Source organism: Serinus canaria, chromosome 1 (assembly GCF_022539315.1).
Source record: "Serinus canaria isolate serCan28SL12 chromosome 1, serCan2020, whole genome shotgun sequence".
NCBI lineage: Eukaryota > Metazoa > Chordata > Aves > Passeriformes > Fringillidae > Serinus > Serinus canaria.
The window spans coordinates 89,859,032-89,873,764 of NC_066313.1; the positions used below are offsets into that span (position 1 = coordinate 89,859,032).

General features: G+C 37.2%; 1 protein-coding gene across 4 annotated transcripts in view; it reads right to left on the reverse strand.

Annotated features, from left to right (window-relative positions):
• Window positions 1-14,733, reverse strand: part of ARHGEF7 (Rho guanine nucleotide exchange factor 7) — a 116,126-nt gene that overhangs the window by 17,757 nt on the left and 83,636 nt on the right. For all 4 annotated transcript variants that reach the window (XM_050972524.1, XM_050972532.1, XM_050972528.1 and 1 more), the window contains 7 exons: window positions 13,691-13,837; window positions 11,739-11,825; window positions 8,278-8,356; window positions 6,783-6,922; window positions 5,921-6,145; window positions 4,788-4,881; window positions 1,880-1,969 (listed from right to left, as the gene is read on the reverse strand). In XM_050972524.1, the coding sequence (XP_050828481.1) occupies window positions 1,880-1,969; window positions 4,788-4,881; window positions 5,921-6,145; window positions 6,783-6,922; window positions 8,278-8,356; window positions 11,739-11,825; window positions 13,691-13,837 (862 nt within the window). The remainder of the gene's footprint in view (window positions 1-1,879; window positions 1,970-4,787; window positions 4,882-5,920; window positions 6,146-6,782; window positions 6,923-8,277; window positions 8,357-11,738; window positions 11,826-13,690; window positions 13,838-14,733) is intronic.

The following is a 14,733-nucleotide window of genomic DNA, read 5'->3' on the forward strand; positions in this document are numbered from 1 at the left end:
GATTATGGTGCAGTAGGGAATTGCCCAGTGAATGCTGTCAGGGACAGGCAGAATATTAACTGTGAGGTAAGAATGGAGTATGTAAAAACCAGCATACTTCACAGATGACAGGCAACTCTCTCACTCTTATTCTACACTGACTACTGCTCCAACAGAAGCAATTTCAGCTTTATTGGTTCTTCCCCCATTTCCAGTTTACAAATGGACCTTCTGAAATCTAGTCTCAGGTGACAATATTATGCTTTCCAAACAAAGCAGCTATATGCCTAATCAATAAAAATTTTTTTCTTGCTGCAATTAAGGGCAAATAAAAGAGCTGACTTCTGATGTATGCAATGATACCCACAGCACTATGTATATTTCTTAAATATACATAGACAGGAAAAATAGGCAAGCAAAAAAAAAAATCGTATCCACTTCATATCTGCACACACACACACTACTGTGCAAGTGCAAATGTTTTCCCAACCATTTCTTGTCACGTTATCCTTGGAAATAACAGAACACAGTTGAGGTGTTTAAACGGCAATCATCTCATTTGATTTTGTTTGGAACAACAGTATATCTTCAGAACTTTGAACTCATTCATTCCCTTTATCCAATTAAACACACTACTGTAATGACTGTAGGACTATAAAAAGATTAGTATTGAAAAATAGCAGTAGTAGTAGCTGATTTCATGATCTTGGAGATCTACAGTTCATTAAGACAGAAAAATTAAAACTTGGGCTTTTGTTGTTACTTGAGAAGTTTTTACTGTCTAATATAACTGCCATATTCCATGGTAAGTTACATAGGAATAGGAAGTAGCTGTGTTTTTTTCAAGGTGGCAATAGCAAATAAACATGTAATAGGAAAATTCAAGAACTAAGTCTGCAATTGTGGTTTAAGACTTCAACTGTCAGCACAAAGTGCTTTTGCTTGGAAGCGAAACAGGCCTATAGCACTGTAGGCAGCGCTAAGAATGATTAATATTGCAAAATTTAAATATCTTTAATGGACAAGAAGTTATGATGTCCAGTCTTCTAGTTCCAGCAAAACCAGCCAAGTACCTCAAATTCATTATACTGTGTTCCAAGGATCTCCAAATTAAATTTGTATTCAACAGTGCAAAAAGGAACAAACGCAACAGCATTTTCTCCTTCCTTGTGTAAATGGAACACATGCTGGTGGACTCCCCTGCTTTGAGCAATGTTTTACTTACAATACAGAGGAACTCCACATGGCAACCTTGATTTGGATTAAATGAAGTAGGACCCCAGAGGCACGTTACAGGTTTTCAATATGCTAGGTATTGATCTGAGAAACTAAAAATGGCTTTAAGCAACACACATCTGAAAACAATTTCTCCTGAAATTATGAGACGGGATTAAAATTTGTAGTTAATACTAAAAACAACTAGTGGCAATAAAATTAAAGAAATTTTTATAGGTCTAGGGACAAAGTCTTTGTTGAACAGAACACAATAAAAATACAGTCCTCCAAAATTACAATGACTTCTTCATTGCTCCTACTTACCAGCTTCCTGAAATTTATCCAAAAGCATACTGATTAGCTGTTATATTCAATTCAGACACCTCTTATTCATTGGTAAAGCTTTAGTACAATTTTAAACCATGACAAGTAGCTACATTTGGGTTTTTGTTGTTTTTGATTGTTTCAAAACACTGAAAAAATGATAGCCTCTAACCATGGTCCTTGGCATCCAATACATAAACACCTGGCATTGATGTTAAACCACAAACAGGTTGTTATTATTATTTGCAGGTCCAACTTACTATTTGCAAAGACCTGAGAATATACAGCACTCTCTTTTGCAAACTATCTTATTGATGCTTTAGCTAGGACGTACTGAAATATGTAGAATTGACTAACTTACTTGAATTTAATGTCTGACGTGTTTTGGCACTTGTGCAATATGCTTCAATGACTTTGAGAATTTGAGCATCTTCTTCTAAAGCAGCTGTACCTAGAATCAATGGGAAAAACAGAATTTTAAACATAGGCATGTTTCTTAATACAGAAAAGCCTTTGTAAATCAATACAGTTCAGCTGAGTGCAAGGTTCAGCCTAATCAACCATTTAAAATTATTTTAATCAGACCATTTTAAAAATCAAACTTCAATGAACAAAAGTAACAGTCTAAAAAGACAAATACTATTTTGCAATGCTTAGAAATAATTCAATTCAGAGTAACCACCCACTCAATCAAGATATTTTCTGAGCATCTGATGTTGCACAGAATGTGTTTTGAAGGGTGAGGACTCTCATTCTAAACCAGTCATTTTACTGAAAAACACCTATATACTCAAGTTATATAAACACACAATTCAATAGGCATACTATTCCATTATTTAATCAACAAAATCAAGGAACAGAATACTAATTCACTACTAATCTTTTAAACTTTTTGCATTTCTGTGTATATACATATATATATGCATTTGTGTGTGTGTATATATATATATATATATATATATAAAATTTACCTCTTTCAACAGCACACAATTAAAAACAGAACTCAGAATTAGCAGCATAACTTCAGCCCAGCAGAAGGGAACACGCTGCTATCATGTACATATATCTGTACATACTCTAAACTATTCAGACTTCAACAGAAATAGCACTACTGAACAAATTTAACTATTCAAGCTTATCATGGCAACATTTTCCAAAAGGTAAAGCTCCACAACAAATCTCATTAGGTGACTCAGTAAAAATAGTGTCAAATTGTTCACTCACAATAGAGTGAACCTCTACCTCTACCATTATTAGTTTAGGTTAAGGCAGAAGTCTATGTGCAAAGAAAGACAATTTGTTGTTTTTAAAGCATTTTTTCTTCTTTTCCCCTGCAAAATAACTAGGTTTGAAGATTTCCTGCTACATGAATCTGAGCAGCCTTCAACATCAAAATGCAGCTGTATTCTCTGCCAGCCAATGCATCCTGTTGGGTTTTGTGATTTATTATCACCAGAACAAAGCCAACTTTCCAAACATTTGTTGGGATAAGCTAGCTACTGCAGAAATTATCTTGACCCAATAAAATTTTCCTTCAGCTCAAGAGATGCAGAAACTCCAAAATATGGGTTATCCCTTTTTCAAGGCAGGAAAATAATTGGATTTTGTAGTTAAAAGGCAGCACCATATAATTACAGTAGCAGGGCAAATACTACACTTCTGAAATAGCATTTTGAGGGCAGTCAGTTGAAACATCTCAGTTGTTTTGTCTGTCGAAATGCTAATTTGACACAGCAGTTCTCAAAACATAGCCCATAAATCCTCTGGATTCCTGAGAAGGGAAGTAACAAACCCCAGACCTCTCTATCAATATGCTTAAAGTTCAATAGAAATAGGAAACTTTAATAGCTCCACAAAAAAAAAAAAAAAAAAAAGTTGAGAAAGTTGAAGAAACACTAACAGAAGCTTCTAATTAGTGATTAGGGAAGATGAATACCGAAAATCTGTAAGAATCACACCAAAAAATACCTTTCAATAAAAGTTCTCTATCAGGAGTAGAATAATGTATTTGCAAGCTACAGACTCCTTCCCTCCCCTAAGTAAAAATCCTTAACTCCTCCCATTGTGTTCTTTAACAATTGCTAAACCTGCAAGTTGACAGCTTCATCAACCTCATAACAACTACTGAATCTCCATTCTCCAACATTTGAAATGATACTGTACTACAGTACTTTCATTTCTCCTAAACAGATGCCTTGCTGTAAGGATAAAACATCCTGAACTACAACATCCACTTGCACCTCCATGAACAGAGAATCATTCTACTCATTACCTTAACCTTCGCCACATGAAAATCACAGAAAATTCAGAATGTCTAACACCTCAGACAAACCAAGAGCACCCTGAGGAAAAGCTTTTTCTCTCCAACTCTATACAAGCCTGTGAGAGACAACTGCCACAATAACACACTTCATGCACTGAACACTCATGGCACAGACTTAAATAAAAGTCCATGAGCAAAAGACAGACACAGAGAAGCAAAAGCTACAGCAAAAAATCTGTCCAATAAAACACCCAGTCTTTTACTGATACTAGTAATCAGATTATTCATTCACACACATTTCTAAGGAAGAATTACAGCAACACTGACAAGTAAGTCAATACTGTGTTTGCTTGATAACATTAATGCTCCCTCCACTTCAAATTATCCCAACATCCAGATTTTGACCTCTCTTTCTGTATGTTACTAAGTCTCTCTCAGATCAGCATTTTTCTTCAGACTTCAGGCAGCCTAAATATATGCAATTTATTTAGATACAGACATTATTTACAGGAGATAAGAGAAGACTGTTGGATCCTAGAAGGAGTGATTGTGGAAGCAACTTGGCTTCAAGTCAGCAGCAATAACCAGCTTTCTAACACTCGAGACAACAGAAGCTCCTACCAAGACCAACTTATGAACACAGCTACAAAGTATTCTGCAAGAGTGGTTCAGTATCTCCACCTTGTTGCTTACAGTCCTAAAAGACAGGTTTACCTCACTGAACCTCACCTGGCTCTCCAGTGAGCCCCCCTTCCTTCTGTAACAAACAGAAATAGCCACTTCACAAGCAGACATCCACTGTAGCAATCAGTAAAGCTCTGCAAATGCCATCATAGCATAAGATGGCTATAACAAATCATCCTCTGGAGATACCTACCCCTCTCCCCTGACATGAGAGAGGAAACCAGGTGATTTGCTTACACTGTACACCTAACTCTTACAAAAATTAAACTGATGTTAATTCCACCCTTTGTATTATGCAGATATTTGTTCAAGTCTCTCTTACTTTTTCTCAGTGCAAACTCTTCATCCGACGGCTTCCGCTCTGGCTTGCGCTTGGGAAGCAGCTTTTTCATGGTTTTAGGGCTTTTACTGAGATCCTGTACAGGAAAAATAAAAAGAGCTTCTAGACAGTATTTCAAAAATTTAACTTCTAAGATACATTCAGGAATTACTAACTAAAAACCTTTTAGCAGCACCAAAATTCAGTTTACTAATATTTTTTGCCATGTTCAATTCGCTTGAATTGGCTGATTTCATCTCTACCCTTCCTCCAGCTATACACACAGCCAAATATTTTATCAGTTTTTTTAAGAGAAATGTACATAAAACCTGCTGCAAAGGCATTCAGCCTGTTTGGGAGCTAGAGTGAAGAGAAGAGGCAGGAATACATTGACAGGTCTTTTTCCTGAATAGTTGAAGGGACAACCCATTTCACTTGTCTACTGGAAAGCAAGCAGAAGAGGGACCTAACAAGGAAGCTTGGCAGGTACCATACTTTTCAAAGTCCAAATTTGTAAAAGTCTAGGTCTGTTTTTACAGAGGTCTACAGGAAAAAAAAAAAAACAACAAAACTAACATAACAAACAAACAAAACCCACAAACAAACAATAAACCCAGCAGCATTTCTGCTCAAAATGTGGTCATGGTAATTTACAGGAACAACCCTAAGTTTCAGGAACAAAAGGAGGATGCTGGTCTACCCTTTACCTTAAGGATATGATACATGTTCTGTGGAAACAGAACAAGAAAGTAAAAAGATGACTGAGGAGGACCTACCAAAGTTGATCAATACAGGTTTTGGATGTTATTGTAGGCTAAACACTACAAAGATTATTGAAATTTTAATACATTGGAGAATTTAGTGGCCAACACATGAAAACATAAAAGCATTTCAAGTTAAATTTCAAAATAAGCATATAGTACAGCCAAACTGATACAGCCAAACAGAAGAATCTCTTACAGTAGCTAAGTTTCAATACAAATCTTGCACTGCAGATCAACTCTCACTTTTTCCCTGTTGTTTACGAGGTTCACAAAATTAAAGGAAAGTCACATACACACAGCCACCACAAAAAATTTACAGCTTCCTACTGCAGGCCTGCCACACTGTCGTGTTTCTTGGCTGCTGCCCCTCACCTCTTTATAGCACAGAGCTGCTGAAGGCCGCAGCGGAGGGGCGGGACGCAGGCAGCTCAGGCTCCACGGCTTGGGCGTTTTGGGAGGTTCCAGTGGTCCCCAGTTGATTGTGGTGTGTGGAGTCCCATGATGGGAGGGATGAGGGAGAGTGTGGTAGGCAGGAGTCAGTGGTATTGGCTTGCTGTCTGAATGCTTGCTGGAGGGGGTCACTGGGTGGGAAGGAAGCTGTCAAACGTGATGGGAAAGGAAAGGAGGCATATTATCATAATGGAGATAGAGTGTCATCAAGGACTGGTGAAATGATCCCACTTGATAGAGCATTTCTGTTTATTACAGCTGGCCTTCAAAAAATTTTACACTAAATTATTTTTTGGAAAAAAGGAGCTTAATTTTTTTTTATTGTCTACCACAGACGGCGCACAAACTAAAGATAGAACAGTTACAAGCAGCCCTGCTCCCACTTCTCTCACCACTAAGGGTGGAGCTAAATTTAGAACCATTCATATCCAACAATTCAAATGCAGAACCCAAAAGAAATTACTGTTTCTCCACAGCCTGTCAAGTACATCACCAATTACAACCTACTGTTCTAAGTATACTTAAAAGATGGTGATGCATGCTCTTGGTCAAAACAGAAAAAGTAATGATAATGAACTTTCTTTCACCCCAGTTAACTGTTACACTGAGTTTTAAGCATTTTATTCTTTGTTCACACAATTCAAAAAATAATTATCTTTTTACCTATTGAACTACAGTGACAAAATTCAGTTCTTGTTACCAATGGCTAAAAAAAAGGCTTTCCATGGTGTTATATTTGCCAGACGACCTAATTATAACCTAATCCTGCTCATTCATGTCTTACCGTGTGAGATGGCACAGAGTGAGGTTTAATGGTGGGATTCCCAACAGTTGTGACTTTGGTTTGCTTCTGCAGGTGATCCACCCATTCATGCAAATCTTGTTGGTTGTTACAAGATACTAATATCCTTTCAATCATATTTCCTAGATGATAGATACCACAAAGACATAGGAAACAAAAAAACAACAGTTTAGTCTATCTGACATGATTTAAAAAGACATTTTTTTCTTAAAACATGATGTCCTCTCAATACTAAGCAAAAATTTAAACCATATTTTCAGTACAACAGCATCCCACTTCTCCAGGTTGTAACACACATCGCCTCCATGTATTTATTCTTAGCCTAGCACAGGAGTTCTCTCTAACTCTAGTCATTAAGCACAACCTTGAAAGACAAGAGTAGGAGACAGGCTCATCTACTAGCCTTATGCTTCTCCATCCTCCCCAGCAAAGCCAGCACACAGCCTAAAATGTCATTCTTGAGTCTGTACACTGCAACACAGCAAAAGGTATAAAATAAGAGTTCACCAATCTTCTCTGAGAAGGAGGCATAAAATTAAAGCTAAGGCAAAAGTCACTTGGGAATGTAAGGACAACCAAAGATAACTTTCACTTCTGCACTTAGCACAATTTAACCCATCCCATTCTCCTTGAGGTCAGCTTCATAACTATTATTGCAAGAAAACCATTTTTTTTCTCAATATACACATTTTTTTCCCCTGTGACTCATGGCATTGATATCATACTTGAGACAGTCAAAATTAGTTTCTTTAAATGCAACCTGCTTGAATGGAAAACTGATTCAGGAAATTAATGAAGATACAAAACTTCACCATGGGCACCCTGCACTGTCCTTTAAATTGTCTCAGGATACACATGATGAAATGAATGACTAAACAGATAGAAATTACCTATAAGCACAGTGGAACAATCATTAACATCAGAGATGCTAAAGAAGCATCTTGTTTTCTGAGAAAGAAGTGAAAAATTTCTAGAAGAAAACTCTTGCTCAAAGCTCTTCCAGAGCCTCTTAAATTCCTATTCTTTCAGTAAACAGTATACTTGGAACTGCTACTGCATCACAAAAGATCTTCTCCAAGGCTACGGCCTCCATTTATTAAGATACAGAAATTCCAGGATGAATCCCATGCAAAGAGCTCCTTAACTGCTTAAGAGAAGCAGTAAAAAGCAGCCTTCAGGTGAGGCTCTGGGTAGCTGTGTTACAAAGTTTGTATAACCACAGGATGGCTGAGGCTGTGAGGGACCTCTGTAGGTCCCCACTGCTCAAGCACAGACACCTGGAGCTGGTTGCCTGAGATCATGACCAGGGAACTTTCCAGTACCTCCAAGGACAGGCATCTCCCCAGACACCCTGTGCCAGTGCTTGGTCACCCTCACAATAAAAAGTTTCTTCCTCTGTTCAGAATGAGCATTTGATGTTTGAAGCATCAAAAATACACTGGAATAACTAGCAAATGAAAATACTAATGGGCAATACCTGATATTTCAAATGCATTTTTATGGTTTTCACTGTCTTCTAGCTTTGTAATAGTCATTCCTGTCATAGGCAGTTTTCCCTTAAAAAAAAAAAAAAAAGATGTTAATATTGACATTAAATACAAAACACATAAAAACATTACCAATGAAAGAAAATACAAACTTTAAACTCTGAAAAAAGATATTCCTAGTAAATTGGCACATGCACCCCAATGGGTTTAAGAACATTCAAAAATCCATACAAGGATGTTACAATGGGAGTTCTTTGTATATCCAACTTCTGCAAATGACATCTGTGATGTCAGTAAGTCTAGCTGATACCTATTCAGGCTACAAAATCCATACAAACACCACAGGGATCATTCCTCAGTCTCAGGTTCTTGAAACTGAGACCTTCAGGATCATATTACGTGACTGGAAGCAACAGTGACTCTTCTTTAAGCACATTTGTTGGCACACTGTCTGATTGGCTCCCAGAATAAGGTCTGTAGAACAAGTAAATTTATAAAGGAGTATTTCACAAAATAAATGCATCAATTATTTACTGAAATTTATTTCTCTAATAAAGCCACTACTAAATTCCCTCATGGAAATACTTTGCTGGGGGGGAAGCAGTGAACACCTTCAAATTTGCAAGTTTTCTTCAGAAGAACATACTAATTTTTCAGGAGATCCCACTGTAAACCCAGTCAAGCAGGAAAAAAAGTCAGTTTAGGATAACTTTTTGATCCTTTAGAAACACAGATGAATAAATAAAATTGAGTATTTTTTGGATGAAAGGCTTTACTGAAAATGCAACTTCAAGAAAAGTTCTTTAAGACACCCTGTATTCTCCTGCACAGAAACACTTTTCAGCAAATACTGGCAAAAGCACAAATACTATGTACTGTGGAATTTTGGCTCCAACACAGCAGAAAGAATAAAAACCAACTTTATGTTTTCCTCTTTCCCAAAGACAGCAGAATGGACAAAGGTTTCTCAGAAGCTTGCAAACGAAAATTCACTTGGTATTCTGTAGGCACAGAGCATGCTCAGGCCCAAGATAGCAAAAAGAAAGGAGAAGCTCTCTTGTGGCAGCTTCCCCACTGCAGGAAACATGGTGGCCATGTGCACTATTAAATGCAACTAAAATTTGCTCTTTTGCCTTTTTTCCCATGTTTCCTGGTTCCTGAATAACACAGCACAAAACTACAACAAGAGAGATGTGCAAGAACTGCTGACACAGGTGGGGAGGCATTCTAGGGGTGACAGAGATCACCTGAACCACAGGGCAGGAAAAAGTACAAAGTCAGCAAAACAGAAAACTGAAGTGAACTCATGAATCATTTGCACTTCCCTTCTTTAACAAACAATTGTGCAGCCCTACTAAGTATGGTCCTTGCTCCTTGTGACTTCAGCTTAGCACTGCTGAAAGTTCTTCCCATTAGCTCACGTGGTAGATATCAGCACTATCAACCAGAAAATCTGAAGCCTGACAACAACTGGGCTATTCAGAAATGCAACTAAGTTGTTATGTAGGATGATGCCTCCAGTGGCATAATTTCCCTGAGAAAGGCCTGGAGAACTGCATCATCTTCTGCCCATATCCATCCCAGTTCTGAGATGTGAACCTCAGAAAAAATGCCTAGGACATGCTCTCTAGACATGTGCTCTGATTAACTGACTCAGACACAAACAGTGATGAAATAATTTCACCTTGCTGTGAACATGTAGTCACTAAAATCTGAGACATTCTCAGTGTTGGGATTATCACACATGAGGCTGTGAGGAAATTAAGAGTTTTCTTTCAAGGGATGGTTGGATAGTGAACACCAAGAAAGGGCTGTGGCCATTCTGAGTAGAAGCTGAAGACAAATCACAGAAAATGGCTTGTTTATTTACTGAATAATGCTGTACATTTAGGGGATAAGGTGGGAGGGAAGAAGAAGAAATGCAGGTGATAGGAGAGGAAAAATAAAGCTTGACAGACTGTTTAATTTCATGTTGCTTGTTAACATGCTAAATTTCCAGTCAGCTGCTTTGTAATCAGTACTGAAGAATCTATTCTCATCAGAAATTCTGTTTGTGCCACTTGAAACACAGAACTAACCTGCCTTTTCTACTATCTTTTGCCATCAACACTGGGATAATTTTAAGTGCCACAAAGTTAACAAACTTGAGTGTCCACTTGAACCACCTAACACAGCAGCATTTCAGGTAAGGTACGAATCCAAACACAAATTTTGGAATTTAATTGCTCTTAATTAAAAAAAAAAGTCACATTTTTGTGACTGACTGTGGTTGATCATGTAGGAACACCCACTGACCAACCTTCAGCATTCCTTTGAAGCAGGCAAATCACTGCTCAGGAGAAAGGAAAGAACTGTTCAAGCGTCTGTTTTATAGAAGCATTTCTAGTAGGTGAAATCTGTCTTCTTTTAGAACTTTGTTGCAGTTTTTCCCTGTCTTTTGTTATTTTACTGTGCTGTCCCAAACCTGCATAGCATTACTTGAACATTTCCAAGACTTTGGAAGTTGTGGTTTGCACATTTGCCTCTCTCAGGACTCTTTGAAACTATATATCCAAGATGCGAGTGTTTTTCTAGAGGGAGCCAAGACAAATGGCACCCCTGCACTACAGCACTTGTTCCACCTCTGGAACAGGCCTGTGGGGCAACAGCCACAAGTGCTCAGCTAGGAAACTTGGGAGAGAGCTCAAAGACTCTGTCTACCAGCTGTGAGCAGGGGATTTGTGAAGTGAAACACCTGGTGCTAAGGTCCCTGGGGCCACCTTGTATGCATTTCAGGTGATGTTACACTGGGGAGCCTGAGGCTGGGGCCATGGCATGAAGGTCAGTCCATGTACTCGATCCTTTTCCCTAGTTAGAGCATCTCAAGCATACATTTGGAACATGCCTTCCACTTCAACTTCATCCAGATGGAATCTACTCTGTGAGCCCCAAAACAACTTCTACTCTGTGACTCAGTGCTCATTAAACAGAAAAAACAAAAAGATGGATTTTGAAAGCGTGCCACTGCTTCCAAGATAAAACACAAATGTGGATGCATCCAAACAAACTGATGTTGACAGCCTAATTCACACCAATGGAGGCTTAAGGGGGCTGTGCCATTTTGTTAAGTCTCAAGCAGCAGTCAAAGAGCACTAACAAACTTCTATGCAGCAGCACTGGTTTCCCACACAGAGCTGTACAGCTACCAATACTTCCTCTCATCAGCTACTATTAACAAAGTAAAAAAAATGACCAATGTCTCCTTGGTGATAGTCACAGCTACAAAGAAAATCAAACCCTGGGCTTCTAGGCCAGAATTTCATAAGACAGATGACCACTTCTTATCGCAGATATTGCCTTTTATCTTTATAAATGCAAAACTTTATTAATCCTTCCAAGCTTCTTATGAAATATCATTTGGAAAGAACATAACCCCCAACACATTTTTACACATGCAAATGTATTACTTTACCTGATAGATAAAGCCACTCATTCTTGGGCTGGCAGACAACATTAGTAAAATGTTAGGGAAGAGAAGAAGATACCTTTCATTCTTTTCCTAGTTAAAAGAAGAAAATGCAAAAATGTAAATACACCATCACAAGTCCCCTCTCCCATTTTTCTATTACTAAAAGCTATCAGCAGTTTAACTGGATGACTGCTTCACAAGTATTTGCTCAGTGCAAAACTATTTCTCCATTGTATTTAGAAAAATGTAAAAAAATTTTAAAAGAGAAAAAAAAAAAGGAAGAAGGCAGAATTAGTTATTTTCTTAAATGAAAAGTGCTACTAACACATGCCTAGACTTTTTCCAAAAGATTACAGCCTTGTATTTTAAAACAGGAATTTTACAGTCTGGGTGAAATACAGACCTTGCTTAATATGATAACAGCTGTGTGGCCAATTTCAGTAAAACCAAAATTACATACTGGATCTATTTCTTCCTATAATTTAGATGGATACTGTTACAGTCATATCAAGACTGTGGTCTCTCAAATTGGAGATCAGATTTTTAAACAGTGGATTATGACCAGAAGCAGAAAAAGCAAAGGAATAATGAGTATAGTCACAACAAAAGCACTCATTACTTTGTTCTGGTTTTAATTTTCTGGTTTCGTGTACAAAGTTATCCATTGTGGTTTTGTTTTGGGGTCATTTTATAGAAGGAGGAATAAGTTTACTCTGAATCTACTGCTATAGACAAAAGGGAGAAGCATTAAAGTCTAATATTTTAATGACAACATAAGTATATCAACTGATAAAGCCACCATCCTAATTTCAAGCATCTTTGCAAAATTACAAGTCCTTAGCAGGTTTTAATTAAATATGTTTTTAAGTAAATATTTGCAAATGGCTATATCATTTTTAGAAAGAGAAAACCAAACCCAGTTGCTGTTTCACAAATGAAGCTGTCCTGTATCTTGCCAAAAAGCTGTGATGCTAAACAGAAACTTTTAGAAGTCCACTACATTTGACATTTTACCCATGATGAGAGTGGGGGATGGTGATTTGTTTTGCTGGCTTCAAAAAGAGACATGACTGCAAAAGATGCACTATCAGCTCTATTTAACCTTATTTACTTGAACACCTAACAAATATCAGAGAGAAAAATACCAAGTGACTAACTTCTAAATATTCAGTTGCATAAACACTTTACTTTTCCTTCATGTTTATGGACCTCTTTGTTCCAAGGGAGGAAATGGACTGAATGAGGTTGCAATTCAAAAGCCCTCATCAGATTCAAAGCCTCATTGATTTTTCAGGAGAACAACAAGCAATAAAAACATGTCAGTAAGCTGTATAACATTGCCTCTCTGCTAGCACTTGCTTTTAAGAGTATTTATATTTAGTTCTGGTAGGACAAGTTTTTCTTCACGTTTTATTTGCTGCTTTGGTTAAAAAAAAAAAAAACCACCAGACTTTGTCACTTTTAACTTTCTAATGTATCTTATCTTTTTATTCTATTTCTCAAACAGCATTTGGTACTCAAGCTTGTATTTCAAGATTTGCTACTTGACCAACGTGCCCATACCAGCCAAAGAAGAGTTTGTCTCAGACACCCTACATCTTAAAACTTGAAACCTTTTGCTATTTAAAACACACTGTAATAACTGCTATGCACAATGATTCTGTAACATAACACAGAATTGTTCAATTATGCCCTCTGAAAAAACCCCTGTAAAAATCATCTTACAATATTTATAACTGCTGTATTTAGTCACTTTTCAGTAAATTTTACAGAAGAGACCATCCATCCTCAAGGAATTTCATTTTAGGTTTTGTAAAAAATACCTTAAATCAACACAGAAAGATTTTAGCTTAATTAACAACTCTAAAGCACTCTCTTTATATCTGCTGTATAATGATAATAATGAATTTTATTCAGAATTGGAAGAGTGACAGGAAAGATGAGAAGGACATTACCTCACTTCCAGCACACTGAATCATGACTTGGGACATGTAAATCACATTGCCAAGTGTTTTGATGTCCTCTCCCTCCCAACAACGAATAGCTTCTGTCAGGATTTGCAGCTCAAGCTCTTTCCGTTTCCGTACTTCTTGACATTGTGCCTAACAAACACAGGGAAACAAAACCTCTATCAACTCTACCAATTTGTAATGGGTTAAGGGCAGAAATACCACTACAGTTGTATTTATTGCTGCTAGTAAATACACAGAAGACAGCAGCTTTCATAGCACTTTCATTTAGATGACTGCTATCAACATTTTCTAAAAAATAATTTTACTAAATTAGATATAATAGCTTTTCAATACATTGACTTCAATTACCATTCCAAATTCAGTCACAGCTCAGTTAGTCAGTTTTCTCCTTCCTTTATACTTCAAATTTTGGTATGACTAACCAAAAATGGACATGCTCAGCAGCAAAGAGTAACACAGCTGTCAGAAATACACATCTATACCACAAAGCATCTTTCAGTAAGAAGAGACATGCCACCTGTGCAAACCTTGTGCTCCTACTTTTATTAACTCCAACCTGCTCAACTTCTGTATATTCGAATTTTTCTCAACAGAATTGTTTCCTCTTGTTTTTATAGCACCCAACGGAATGCAATTCACAAACCTCTTCTGAACACTGATAACACTAAATTTCTGATTTAAAAAATGTCAGGTTATCATCAGCATACATTGCTAAGAGGAAGCACAACACATTAAGTTTCTTGTAACTGAGACTGCATTAATCATTGCTTGTTGCAGTTGAGGCATAGTTTGTTTTGGTTTGTTTTTTGTTTTTGTTTTTTTTTGTAAAGACAGTAGCAGACAGCTTCTCTGTTCAAATTAGGCTTCCTGTTCCATTTATTACTAGAAGTTTGGCATCTTCTAACTTCACTAGCACTTTTCTCTTCAACCTCTCTCAAATCCAACACCATTCCCTGAGAAGGAATGCATGCAGGAAAAAAAAAAAATCAGAACATGCACTCATTTGTTGTAAAGAAGCCCTTCTT